At 46.9% G+C, this 12,072-nt stretch overlaps 2 protein-coding genes across 7 annotated transcripts; both read right to left on the bottom strand.

The window, feature by feature from the left end:
• Nucleotides 1-1,299: 1,299 nt before the first annotated feature.
• On the bottom strand, nt 1,300-6,137 carry LOC136452936 (clathrin interactor EPSIN 1-like). 4 transcript variants are annotated; one of them, XM_066453506.1, is made up of 12 exons: nt 5,001-6,135; nt 4,836-4,887; nt 4,624-4,703; nt 4,454-4,532; nt 4,264-4,347; nt 4,038-4,183; nt 3,690-3,956; nt 3,462-3,592; nt 3,033-3,223; nt 2,435-2,642; nt 2,042-2,317; nt 1,300-1,686 (listed from the first exon to the last, which is right to left on the bottom strand). In XM_066453506.1, exons 1-12 carry the CDS (start codon nt 5,039-5,041, stop codon nt 1,448-1,450), a joined length of 1,794 nt encoding a protein of 597 aa, XP_066309603.1. In that variant the 5' UTR covers nt 5,042-6,135; the 3' UTR covers nt 1,300-1,447. The 4 variants fall into 4 exon arrangements, with proteins under 4 accessions (XP_066309603.1, XP_066309604.1, XP_066309601.1 ...); XM_066453507.1 differs by having other exon boundaries at nt 3,033-3,220; XM_066453504.1 differs by having other exon boundaries at nt 2,042-2,642; nt 5,001-6,137.
• A 242-nt stretch (nt 6,138-6,379) lies between these two features.
• Nucleotides 6,380-11,041, bottom strand: LOC136450426 (proline-rich receptor-like protein kinase PERK9). 3 transcript variants are annotated; one of them, XM_066450855.1, is made up of 8 exons: nt 9,475-11,033; nt 8,982-9,386; nt 8,778-8,861; nt 8,625-8,695; nt 8,445-8,521; nt 8,185-8,332; nt 6,910-7,071; nt 6,380-6,823 (listed from the first exon to the last, which is right to left on the bottom strand). In XM_066450855.1, exons 1-8 carry the CDS (start codon nt 10,343-10,345, stop codon nt 6,638-6,640), a joined length of 2,004 nt encoding a protein of 667 aa, XP_066306952.1. In that variant the 5' UTR covers nt 10,346-11,033; the 3' UTR covers nt 6,380-6,637. The 3 variants fall into 3 exon arrangements, 2 of the variants coding, with proteins under 2 accessions (XP_066306952.1, XP_066306950.1); XM_066450853.1 differs by having other exon boundaries at nt 6,381-6,823; nt 8,982-9,389; nt 9,475-11,027; XR_010758353.1 differs by lacking the exon at nt 6,380-6,823 and adding an exon at nt 7,319-7,730 and having other exon boundaries at nt 6,944-7,071; nt 8,982-9,389; nt 9,475-11,041.
• Nucleotides 11,042-12,072: the final 1,031 nt, after the last annotated feature.

The following is a 12,072-nucleotide window of genomic DNA, read 5'->3' as shown; positions in this document are numbered from 1 at the left end:
CAGAAGGCCTGGGATGGCTCGAAGACGGGTGGAACCCGCATCCCCGCGGGTGAGAGTGCGGGGAACTCCAGCGAGCCAAAACGAATCGTATCGCTCGAGCCTACCACAGTGGGGGTGGCGGAGAAATGGGCCATCCAATGACCAAAAGAGTGTTGAACGTACATCGTCTTCCCTACGGACGGCGCCAACTGTCGGTGTAGAAAGTGACCAACTAGTAAATATTTATAGTTTTGTTGTACGTTGTGATCGGAGGTGGCGTAGCACTCAATGACACAGGATTTATACTGGTTCAGGTAACATGCGCTACGTCCAGTCGGGGTCGGTCGGTGACTTTATTACTGAGCCCAGGTGCTCGAAGTCTGTAATGAGGGTACAAACGAGGAAGAAGGGAGGATACAAGAGGTTCGGTTGGCTCCGACCGGAAGGGTCGCGGTCGGAACTGGGTGGTCCTGCGGTTGGGAGTGTTGATGTCGATCTAGTGAGTCTGAGCTTGAAGAAGTCGATCTCCCCTCGTTGGAGGGAGCGCATCCCCTTTTATAGATGAAGGGGATGGCTTTACAGGTGAGAGGGGGAGAGTACAGATATTTCTAAGCCTTGCTGTCTATAGTGATGTAAGCTGGATAATGGTTGACGCCCCCAATACTGTCGAGCCCATACTGCGATTGATGTCTAGAGACACGCGGGGGCTTACCATATGGGAGTTTCTAGCGGCCCCTACAATACTTTGTGTCAGGGTGGCTGCAAAGCACTGTTTCGTGCAGGGTATGGTCCCTGATACAATGGTGTTGACTTGTGAGCCATGCCTTGCCTTTCTCCGCACGTCTTCTGGTTCTTTCTGAGCGGGCATCCCCGGTCGGATGGTCCCCAGTCGGTTCTGGCGCGCTAGTCGGAGAATAGCGATGAGCGGGGTTTTCTATGAACCCCGATCAGAGACACGAGGTCAAAGTCGGAGGCGATCCTCGGGTCAGGCTTTCCGAGCGGAGGCTGTGTAAAGGCGACCGGGGCCTAAAGCTAGCGCTCCGATCGGAGAGGTCATTCAGAGTTGGCATGAGCATGAGGTGCTCCGGTCGGAAAGATGGGCCGAAAGACGGCCAGGGCCTGAAGCGAGTGCTTTGGTCTGAAAGATGGGCCAAAGACGGCCAGGGCCTGAAGCGAGTGCTCCGGTCTGTTGAGTTCAGACTCCTAGCCGGTCCAGAAGAAGAAAAGGCCGTCCTTCTGGGCTGAGCCTTGGCGTGAAAGCCGGTCCCTGAGGGACCCGGGTTTATGAACCCGACAATGCTAATGATAGCGTCTGATTAAAAAAATAAAGGGTATATACGTATGTCTTTAGTATTGTCTCTTATTTATTCTAAAATCTTTAGAATACACTACAGGATATGGTCCAAGAAATCAGATATTGCAACTCTACAAGAGCAATAGAGCATGGATAGGAGGAAGACATGTTCACTCAAGGCAAAGTAGAACTTCTTGATGTAAAATCAATAGATGTTTCCAAACTGCTGACGCTAGAAATCTCTGCTCCACCACCACCATTGGTTCCTGTGGACAACGCAAAGCCAGAACTGCCAAGGCCTGATCCATCGAGCATAGTTGCACCCATGTACCATGGAGCAGCTGAGGCTTTCTCCTCAGATCCGTTACTCATTTGCCCAACAATCCCGATATCTGAATGATGGACCTTCTTTGCTGCATATAATGATGAACACTCATAAGCTATAAGAATAAGAACATTCATAAGCTACTGTACCGAGTGTAATCTAGCCTTCTGTTGCCTTGGAAACTTATTACTGCTTAATTGTATAAGGCATCTTTTTATATATGTAAAAGAATACACAAAGTAGAATCTTATATGTATCATGCATGTGCTGAACTGGGACTGCAACTCATGATATATAGTTTGCAATTTTCGTATGTACAGAGCAGGAACTATAACTCATGCATGATACATGTATAAAGCTAATAAAGTTTCTGTGAAAGCAGAAATGCAGAGGGCCCACCAAATACATGCATATAAAAGAAAATGGGTTATAGAAGTACATACGGGCAGTTATATTCAGATCAATCAGGCCACGACTCAAAGAATCAGCCCATATGCCAGACTTGACCTGAAAGGCTCCTTTCTTCACATCTGTTTTTGATGCTGACATAGAGGCCGGCTCTGGCTTTGTGGGTGATTTGTTCAAGGATTTGATAGCAGTTGCTTTAGGCAATTCCGTATGTGAAGTGAAGGCACCAAAATTCAGCTCCTCTAAAGGACTATGATCGGAACTTTTGACACTTACAGGAGGATCATGTCTTGGTTCATTAAGACCTGAACCTGTATTTGAAGAGAATACATCGGAGTCAGATCCATCAAGATTCCTCACTGCAATTGCAGCAAAAGGATCAAAATCTGCAGCAATGGAATGCTGGTGAATTGGGTTTTTAGATTTGCCTGGGGTGTCACGCGCTGAGAACCCTGTGTCTGAAGGGAATGATGTTGCAAAGGATGGTTGGAAGGGATCGAAAACAGAGGCTAAAGAATGTGCAAGGCAAGATGGATTATGCTCTGAGGATTTATTACTTCCGCATCCTGAGAATTCTGTATCTGAATTAATGGAATCAGCAAATGATGATCTGCCCGCAAATAGATCAATAATGTCCTGTGATGACATCCGGGAAGCAGCAGTTAGGAAACTGATGTTAACATAGTAAGCAATTGTAATCATCAAGTGTTTCATTAATCAAGTTTGTAAAGTGTTGACCACATAGTCAATATAAATTAGGATATATTCTTCATTTGCCGTGAGCAGATTCTCCGTTCTTGTGTCACTGAAAAAGTGGGTCCTCATAAGTTACGTCCTTTAGTGTGATATTCATTTGCCATGAGAAGATTTTCAGCCTGTTTGTCTGTGATTTTTTCCGGCTGCGGCACTGCAAAAGGCTGCAGCAAGCAGTTCCAGCACTAGATAATGTAGCATAAACAACTGCAAGATATGTAAAATGAAGTGAATTATTAAAAAGGTATCACTAGATACTAGACTAGGGTAAACCTGTGCGTGAGAACCAGTTGCTGGAGTAGCAGAATGGAAATCTGCATTAGCGAATAAATCAACTTCTGGCACAGAAGCAGTTCCAGCACGTGGCAGAGCTCTTGAAGTAGATGCAGTGGTGTCCACAAGGTCATCCATTAAACTTGGTCCAAAGAGATCCATATGATTAGAGCTCACATTAGCTCTTCCTACTGCATTTTAATGGTAGAGATAAGTATAATGTCTGACAACAAAACGATAGATGTAGTCAAATTGAAATAAATCTATAGAAAAATCTTTGTGCCTTAGCTCATTACACAAATAACCAGAAGAATCCTGACGCAAGTTTCAGTACATACATAGCAAAATAACAATGGCTACCAACACAAAGCAACCATTCTAATACAGCAATCACACCAGAATGTTCCACATAAGTAGAGGAATACAAACCAGATGTGGAAGGTCCTCGAGGGTTGAAGTCGTCATCGTCGTCTTTATTTGCTTTCTGTGAAATTGTTCCTCCAGATATGAAATGAAGATTTGATGCTGATTTCAGGTGTGATGTTGGAGGATCTTGGTTTCTACAACATACCACACATCTTTCAGGGTGACACACATCACAATGAAAAGAACTATCTAAGAAATGGTCGCTGAAGGGATTCTGAAGTAAATAGTTACCTCCTGTGACGCCGTTCTCCCTTTATTGGCTTATTATAGTTAGTTGCACTGTTTGTGTTTTTTCTCGACATTTGTCTAGTACTTCTAAAATTTGAAATTGTTTCTTTACTTTGGTTACTCCATTCCTTGCCTCTGTAGCTATTACTGGATGTGTCAGCTTCTTTTGAACTCTGTGTGCTCCCATAGTGACTACCAGATGAGTAGCTGCCATTGCCAGATGCTGCACTTGACTTGTACGTTATTCCAGTTGATGACAAACCAAAGTACCTACATGTATGATCCATGTAAAGATGAGATTTCTGCAAAGAATACCATGCTGCATCAGTAAGTAAGATATGAATGACTCACTTATCCCTCGTAGCAGCAGCCTTCTCTCTGATTTGCTGAAGTTTATCCCTATCATCCACAGTAGCTAGAACATTTTCAGCCTTCTTCCGCACGTTGAGCCCAACATCTTTTCCATTAGGCTCCACATACTCGAAACTTGTAAGTTTCTTCCCGAAAGGAAAACATCAGATGAGATCAGGTGTTATAAGCAGTGAAATTTGAATTTGAACAAGCTGATGACACATACCGCAATCTGTGAGCTATTGTCAATAATTTCATCGACAACACGTTCAGTTCCATTAGCTAAAAGATACTCAATCACAGCCAATGCCTGTAAATGAGATAAAGCAAGCAGTCATGTATGAAGAAATTAAACAATCTAAACCGTTTGTTCATCAACAATTAACTCCATATTATCATTTCTCTAAAAAAATGACCTTATACACATGGCGCCAATTTGCACCAGTGTTCCCCAGCCGTTGCCACAACACATTCATGATCATTGCACATTCACCACTGCAGAAAAAAATGATAATAGAACGATAAAAAGAATTACAATAAATTTAAGAACAAGTGAGGTGAGGAGAAACTGAGATTCGGCACCCACTATCTTTTGGTGGCCCGGGCAATGTCAGCCAAGTCGTAGCCGTGAGGACCCCACGGCTCGTCGCTGGTGGCATCTAGAACCTGCAGTCGAGAAGATACCCTCGTGATCAATTTCTAAACAAATCTAAGAACCAAAAAAAAAAGATGCTCCAGGCAACATCTGAGGTATCAAAGTTAGACTGAGTGCGGATTCCAATAGAAGAAAACACCAACCTTCTGCTCGATTTCCGGCACCTTGAGCACCTTGAGGTTCACCTCCCTCTTTCTGCGTATAAAAGAAAAAATAAAAGGGAAAAGGAAGAGCTAGCTGTTCATCAAAAGTCCTTTATATTTTTTTTAAAAAAATAAAGAAGAAATGAGAAGAAACGCGGCTCTTACATCTCTCGGACGGTCTGATCGATCACCTTCATGAAATCCATGGCGGCGAGAGGAGGGACGATCGCGGGCTCGACTCCGGCTGCTTATCCCTTCGTCCTCTGGGGTTCCTGAGGGAGGATGCGCGAACGATTTTCCTTCCTCTCTCTTTCTCGAGACGACAACGCGAGCCTCGTGCGCAGACGGACACGGACTGATGGACTATACCCGGGCCGGCGTGGCGACCCGGGAAAGGAAAACGGTAGCGCCGCGGAGCGGAACGGTAGCGCGCAACGGAACTGCGGCGCGGCTGCCACGTGTGTCCTCCAGGAGGGACTCGGGACTCCGGTCCGGTTCGGCGGCTCCTCGTCAAGGTTGGACTTGTCTCGGGCCCCAGGATCTTTCTTGGGTCCTTTCTAGCTCTACTTTCACGTTGGACCATCATCCTATGGGCCGTGGGCCGTGGGCCGTGGGCCGTGGGGACAATCTGCGATACATTGTGCAACGATTCTTGTTTTTTTTTTTAGAATGATTCTTGTGAAACACGTGCTTCAGCCCTCGGCCCTCCAATTTTATTGGGCTTCCTCTGGCGTGGGCTCTGCATTAGATTCCCGCTAAAGCCGATGTGGCCCACGACAGCCGAATTAAAACAACTTTTTTGCGAAGAAAAGGAAAAAAATAATTAAAACAAGAAGAAGAGGCGAAAGGACACGAAAGTAGCATCTGAGAACCTGAGTTTAACTCCATGCGAGAGCTAATATTTCAAGATTTAACAACTTTGTGCTTTTAGTGGTGGGTGACGTTCTCATCGATATCGAGGCGCCTATACTGACTTCGTTAATATCATCTTGAGGATTTGCCGGCCTAGATTTGTAGGGTGCTCATAGGGTAGGCTTTCATAGAGGGTGAGTGTGTGTGCATTGTGAGAATGTGCTTGTGTTGTGTGATCTTATAATAAGAAAAAAAAACAAAAAGAAGCGACACCGACCGACAGACGTGCGGTGCAGCGGTCGCTCCTCCATCCACGCAGCTCGTACGCGTATTTCTTGGTAAGACATTGCCATCTGCCACCGGTTCTCCATGTGGCTGCCGCTCCGAATTATTGCGACCGCGTCAAGGCGATCCACCGATCCTGATCGACGCGCGAGGGATGTGCCCCCGTCCAGCCTTTTGACAAAACGGAGGGTGGGAATAATTGAGTTTAGAATGCATGCAATTCATCACGAATAAAAATTAGCATCGCTAATCATTGTACTTGTGCCCGCCCAACGCAACACCTGTAGATAGTTCTCCTAAGCATAGAGTGAACTTAATCCTCATACAGAGACTTGCAGCGCAAGGGCAGCAGCTGGCCACTGGCCTGCTCCAAAAGCAGTGAGGAGGCATAGCAAGATTGTTTACCCTTTTTTTTAGATAATGAGCAAGATTGTTTACTGGAGTATTTATCAGAGAATGCCAGGAACAAAACTTTCTGTGTACTCTTTCACTGGGAAAAAGAGGATTCATTTACTTATCTCCTGAAAGAATGCAAAATTTATTCCACCGGGAACAAGAATTGCCTCAGGGAGGAGTAACAAAAAGAAAGAAAGAATCATGTAAAAGAGATAATTACATGTAAAGAATGACCAAAAAGAATGTTAATGATCTTGTACCGAATCTGTTCACAAATCTCTTCGGCTTCTCCAGCTTGTTTGGGTCAACTCGTCGCTACAATCCCGGCTGCCGAATTCCCTCAACTGGAACAATCTAATCTCCTCAGATTGTGGCTCTAAGAATACCTCGCTACGTCCGGGTTGAAGGCCATTGTTCAAATTAGAGTCTGCTAAACTATCTAGTGCTCTAACCACCTGGGAGATGAGACACGGTCACGTTTTGATCCTTTGTTGTCAGTCATTCAGGAATAGGGGGAAAAAGTGTTGCAGACTATTGTTACCTGCCCCATCCGTGGCCTCATTGCTGCAGAATGCCGAATGCATGCGGCTGCAGCTCCGATCATATGAAACATCTCGTTTTCATCGAACCTGTTTTCCATCCTAGGGTCAGGAAGGTCCCCAAACTCCCGATGCTCAATTGCCTTCATCAGAAGAGGGCGAGCCTGAAAAATTCCAGCATGCATAAAATTGAGTTAAGATCGTAACAGCGGTAAGCTTGTCCAAGTCCAAATGCTAAGCTCTCACAATGAAAAATAGAAACACACACACATTGAGCCAAATATAGCCCCCATGTTATCTGTTACAACCGATCTCATTGATTGGATATGGGATTCATATTCTTCATTGTAAAAGACGTAGAATCATTCTAACCATATCAAACAACTATGGATTAGCATCACTAGCGCTCACATCATAGTCAAGCTTGAGGGTTTGTTGAGCTAGTAGAGTAGCGCCTTGGACACTCCACATACAGGGAAAAATTCTTGCGTCTCCCCTTGTGGTTTGCATATATACACTTGTGCTCTTTAGGAATGTGTTCAGATCAATTAAGATGTCATTTGTGTAATGTGTCAGCTCCTTTCCTGATTGCAACAGTTATAACTGGTGTTTTGCTTTGGCCCTGCATCAAGTTCCTTGAGTCATTGCTAAGTTCCCATCTGAGCTTCTTTCATGCTGAACCACAGTATGAAGACTGCAATAAATAAGTCCCTAGCACTCTAGCCACTTTTTGCGTGTCACTCTGGAAGAATAATCTGGTTGCCCACTTTATAAAAGGTACAGTTCCTAGAACTTTTAGCGACTGGGTTCCCTCCAGATCACTCTTGGTTGACATACAATGCAAATGGGGCCAGTGGCAGGATTAGACATATTATGGATAACAACCAGAAGCAATGCCCATGTCATGTAAAAAATACAATGCTCATTCAGCTTTTAAGGGAAAAGAATAAACTAGTGAAAGCATCAGCAGAGAATTAGCTACTGCAAAATAAAACTCAAATTTTGAGGCATTCCACTTCCACATCAACTTAATGGATATTTATCGACAGCCTGTGGAACAGGAAATCAACGGGTCGAAGCTTGAAGAACAGAAGAAGTCTAGACACATCCATTGGTATATCATATCACAAAATGATCATGTTATTTATTAGTGGATCTCAATCTCATGACTATGGTTACTGGTTAAAAATCATAAAATTTATGCATACTTTAGAACCTAACATTAGTGAGTAGTGACATGCAGTAAGTCCAACTATTATATAATAAAATGAACTCACCCATTCGACCAGACTTTCATCTCCCAATGGCTGAGAAGCATCAACAGGTTTTCTTCCTGTAATAAGCTCCAAAAGAACAACCCCAAAAGAATATACATCAGACTTTGCTGTTAACTTGCCTGACAATGCATACTCTGGAGCCAAATACCTGGAGAGGAAATATATCATATTAGTTCTGTAAACTAAACTAGATATTGGGCGTAGATTAGCAAATAAACTCCGAAAAACGCAAGATGGTGTGGATTTGCTTCATTACTTACCCAAATGTCCCCATGACACGCGTGGTAACATGTGTATTGGAATCGGCAGCTAACCTTGCAAGTCCAAAATCAGAAACCTGGATAGTTTCCATAGAATATAACAAATTTAGACAATAATTATGATCACAATAGCATACCAAAATATTGATCTCTAGACTTATATAGCAAATCACATCATACCTGAGCTTCGAAGTTGTTATCCAACAAAATATTGGATGATTTAATATCTCTATGAATAATACGTGGATGACCTAATGAACAAAAACAGCAAATACTAAGAAAACTATTCAACATTAGGGGGTCGCTGAAGAAATAGTTTAGCAAAAATATTACAATCTTCATGGAGGTAACCAATCCCTCGGGCTGCTCCAGCTGCAATCTTAACCCTTGTCCGCCAATCCAGTGATGCTTCACTTACTGCAGTTTTGAGAGGTCAAGTTAATGATCATATAATCGATGAATAATTAGAGTGTTCTAATGAAGCTGGCATTAAATAAATGTTAGAAAATATTATAACTGAAAGAAAAATGTCCTCACCATGGAGGTGGTAATAAAGTGTGTTGTTGGGAACAAAATCATAAACAAGCATTCGCTGGCCCTCCGCAATGCAATAGCCTACTAGAGAAACCAAATGCCTATGATGTACTCTGCTGATAGTATCGACCTCAGCCTTGAACTCACGCTCGCCTTGCCCATTCCCAATCTTGAGCTTCTTGACGGCGACTGGGCGACCATCTGGCAAAATGCCCTTGAATACACACCCAAATCCACCTTCTCCCAAAAGGTTCTCTTCTGCAAAGTCATCTGTGATAGCTGCCAAATTCTCTGGTGTGAACAGCATATGGGAATACCCAATCCCAGAGTCCGCTGGAGAGTATGGAAAACCATGGCTCCCGGTGCTGTACCTCATGAAAGGATACCCTGGCGATCTCAAGTAGAATCCTTCTGTCCAGCATAAACACTTAGCACTAGCTTGATGTCTAAAATTGGGGAATACGTGAAAAAACAACACCAGTGTTTGCGCTCTTACCTGAAGCTAGTGAGGATCCAGCGGAAGATGGAATGTAATTGGGCGGTGGTGGTGGAGCTGGTTGCTGTGTAGGCAGTGCTGCCGGGGGCTCTATGCGCCGGCGCTTTTTCTTGACCAACCAAATGGTAGCGCCAATAAAGCTGAGCATAGCGAGACCGGCCAGTGCTACAATGGTGGTGGCCGCTTCCCTCGATATCTCGATGTTCTTGCCGCTGCCACTAGCTGCATGGGTCGAGTTCGAATGCGACTTCACGGGCGAGTGCGGCGTGTAATGCGACTTGCCGTGATAGTGCGGAGGCGGCGGAGGGGCGATTCTTGGCGGGGGAGGCGAATAGGCAGCAACACGCGCGGGAGCCGGAGCTTGTGCAGCTGGAGCAGGCGACGGCGATGGTGAGTTGGATGGAGCCGGCGATGGCGGCGAGACGGTGGGAGGCGGCGGCGGAGGAAGGGACGGCGGTGGCGGTGATGGGTATACGCGGGGCTGAACGCGCGGCTGGTCCGTCGCCTGCGGGGGCGGCGGGGCTTGAGGCGGTGACGGGGTTGGATATGGCAGCGGTGACGGTGGAAGCGACGGAGGGGGAGCGTCTGGCGGAGGAGGCGACAATGCCGGCGGCGGCGGCGACGGCGGCAATGGTGCAGGAGGCGGCGGCGATGGCTCCGGCAAAGGGGACGCCGGAGGTGGGCTACTTACCGGCGGAGGCGACGAATGGTAGGACGCGGAGACCGGCGGAGCCGAGGCGGACGACGAGTACGGGCAAGCCGGCGGCCGCGGAGCCGGCTGCGCCTGCGGCTTCCCGTAGTCCCCCTGCGGCGCGACGTACGCCGCCTGTTGCTGCGGGGGCAGGAAGGGATCCACGTACCCGTAGCCCATCGGCACCGCCGCGCGCAACAGCCTCCACAGCAGCAGTAAGCCGTGCCCGCGCAGGCAGGGGATCTGCAGCGCCGCGCCGTCGGCCAGATCTCCCGCCCGCCGGGCGTAGTCGGCAGCTCAGCGGACTGCGGGCGACTGATGAGCACACCGTGCCGCCCCCCAGGGTCTCGCGGCAGCGAAAGCGGCGCGTCAAGATCCAGGCCTCCCCACGCGAGCGGCGTCGGCGGCGCGCGCCAGATCACGCCGCACTGGACCGAGGCCGCCCGCCCGCAAATGGGCGCAGCGCCACCAAACGAAGCGCGCGGCAGCTACGGCCGGCCAGAGACGCCAAGATCCGAGCCTCCCCCGGAGGCGGCAAGCCCTCCTGCCCAATGTAGCGCAATGCAGCGGGGCGGCTGGCTCAGCTGTCTCCCTCAGCGCCTTCGCCGAGCTCGCCTCTTGCCTTCCCTGCCCGCCTGCCTGCCCCTGCCTGCCTTGGTGTCCGCGGCTGGGCAGTAGAGAGAGAGGAGTATAATTTTTCTCTCTCTCCTTTTTCCGAAGAAAAAACAAGGCCTTTTTTTCCCTCTTTGGTGTGTGCGAGAGGGGTTGGTGCGAAGTCTATGGGGGATAGCTGGACCGAGAGGAGCGAGCAGTACAGCTACAGAGCAGCATCGGGAGTTGGGGGGAGAGGCGAGGGGAAAACGCTAAAAAAACAACGGTGGTATTGGTATTTCTCGTGCAATGTTGTCGCTAGTGGCTCCGCACCCCCCGCTGGCCTCGCGGTTCGGCGTTCCGCCCCGCGGTGCGGGGTGGTGGTGGAAACTGGAAACCATGGGAGCAAGCGCAGCTCAGCAGCTGGGACTGGGACTGGGACTGGGACTGGGACTGGGAGCGCCGCACGGGCACGGAACGAACCCTCGTCATCGTCACCCACCCGCCGTGTTGACGGCGGCGCGCGGACTGTTTCGGGGGCAAACGAGACCAACAAATTGCGGATTTGTTTGATTGCGCGCGGGAGCTCAATCCGCAAGCTCATCCATCCTGTAGTGCTCTGGGTTCGTAGTTTACGGCGTACGATGTGAGGGTAACGCTGGCTGGATTATGGTTGGCTACGTGTAGTATGTTTATATTATTTATATTAATATTATATATTTTTATATAAAAAAGGGTCTACCATTGCAGCGTTTCCGTGAGGTACCTTCAGATTTTATTTTATTTATTTATTTGCTTTTTATGGACGGAATGGATCTGTGCGGACGATGTTAGAGCATCTGTAACACTCTAGGTGTTAGCCTTGCATAAATTGACTTACATAGCATGAGTATGAGCATCAAGCATTCATAATTAAGCTTTTACAATTAAAACATTTGATTGAAATATATGCAACATTGCTTGTTATTTCATGTTTCCTTGTATATATGCATATGATTATGAGTGAATACATGTAAATGGTTTATGTGAGTCACTAAAGCACATTAGCTACACTTAGATTAACAAATGGAACATTGTTCATGAAGGTCACCTTTCATGATCAAGCACTTAAGTGATGTTATATGTGTTGACCTGAATAGCCCTATGTGTGACCAATGCATGAAATGAGTGTGTGACCTTGCAACTAGCTTAAACATGTTTAGAAGATCATGATGAACAACTTTGGTATTCATGGTTAGGGGTAAATTGGTCCCTAAGCCATAGTTGAGTGTATACTATCATTTGAATGTAGCATGTTTGACTAAGTTTGAACTGTG

Source organism: Miscanthus floridulus, chromosome 5 (assembly GCF_019320115.1).
Source record: "Miscanthus floridulus cultivar M001 chromosome 5, ASM1932011v1, whole genome shotgun sequence".
In the NCBI taxonomy this organism is placed as follows: Eukaryota; Viridiplantae; Streptophyta; class Magnoliopsida; order Poales; family Poaceae; genus Miscanthus; species Miscanthus floridulus.
This window is presented reverse-complemented; position numbering and strand designations above follow the sequence as displayed.

Coding starts and splice junctions, on each gene's coding strand:
- LOC136450426 (XM_066450853.1), bottom strand. CDS start 10,345: ATGGGCTACGGGTACGTGGATCCCTTCCTGCCCCCGCAGCAACAGGCG. Junction 8,696..8,777: donor TGGTTACCTCCATGAAGATT/GTAATATTTTTG, acceptor TTTGTTCATTAG/GTCATCCACGTATTATTCAT. Junction 8,522..8,624: donor ATAACAACTTCGAAGCTCAG/GTATGATGTGAT, acceptor GAAACTATCCAG/GTTTCTGATTTTGGACTTGC.
- LOC136452936 (XM_066453504.1), bottom strand. CDS start 5,041: ATGGATTTCATGAAGGTGATCGATCAGACCGTCCGAGAGAT. Junction 4,184..4,263: donor ACAATAGCTCACAGATTGCG/GTATGTGTCATC, acceptor CCTTTCGGGAAG/AAACTTACAAGTTTCGAGTA. Junction 3,957..4,037: donor GCTGCTGCTACGAGGGATAA/GTGAGTCATTCA, acceptor TCATACATGTAG/GTACTTTGGTTTGTCATCAA.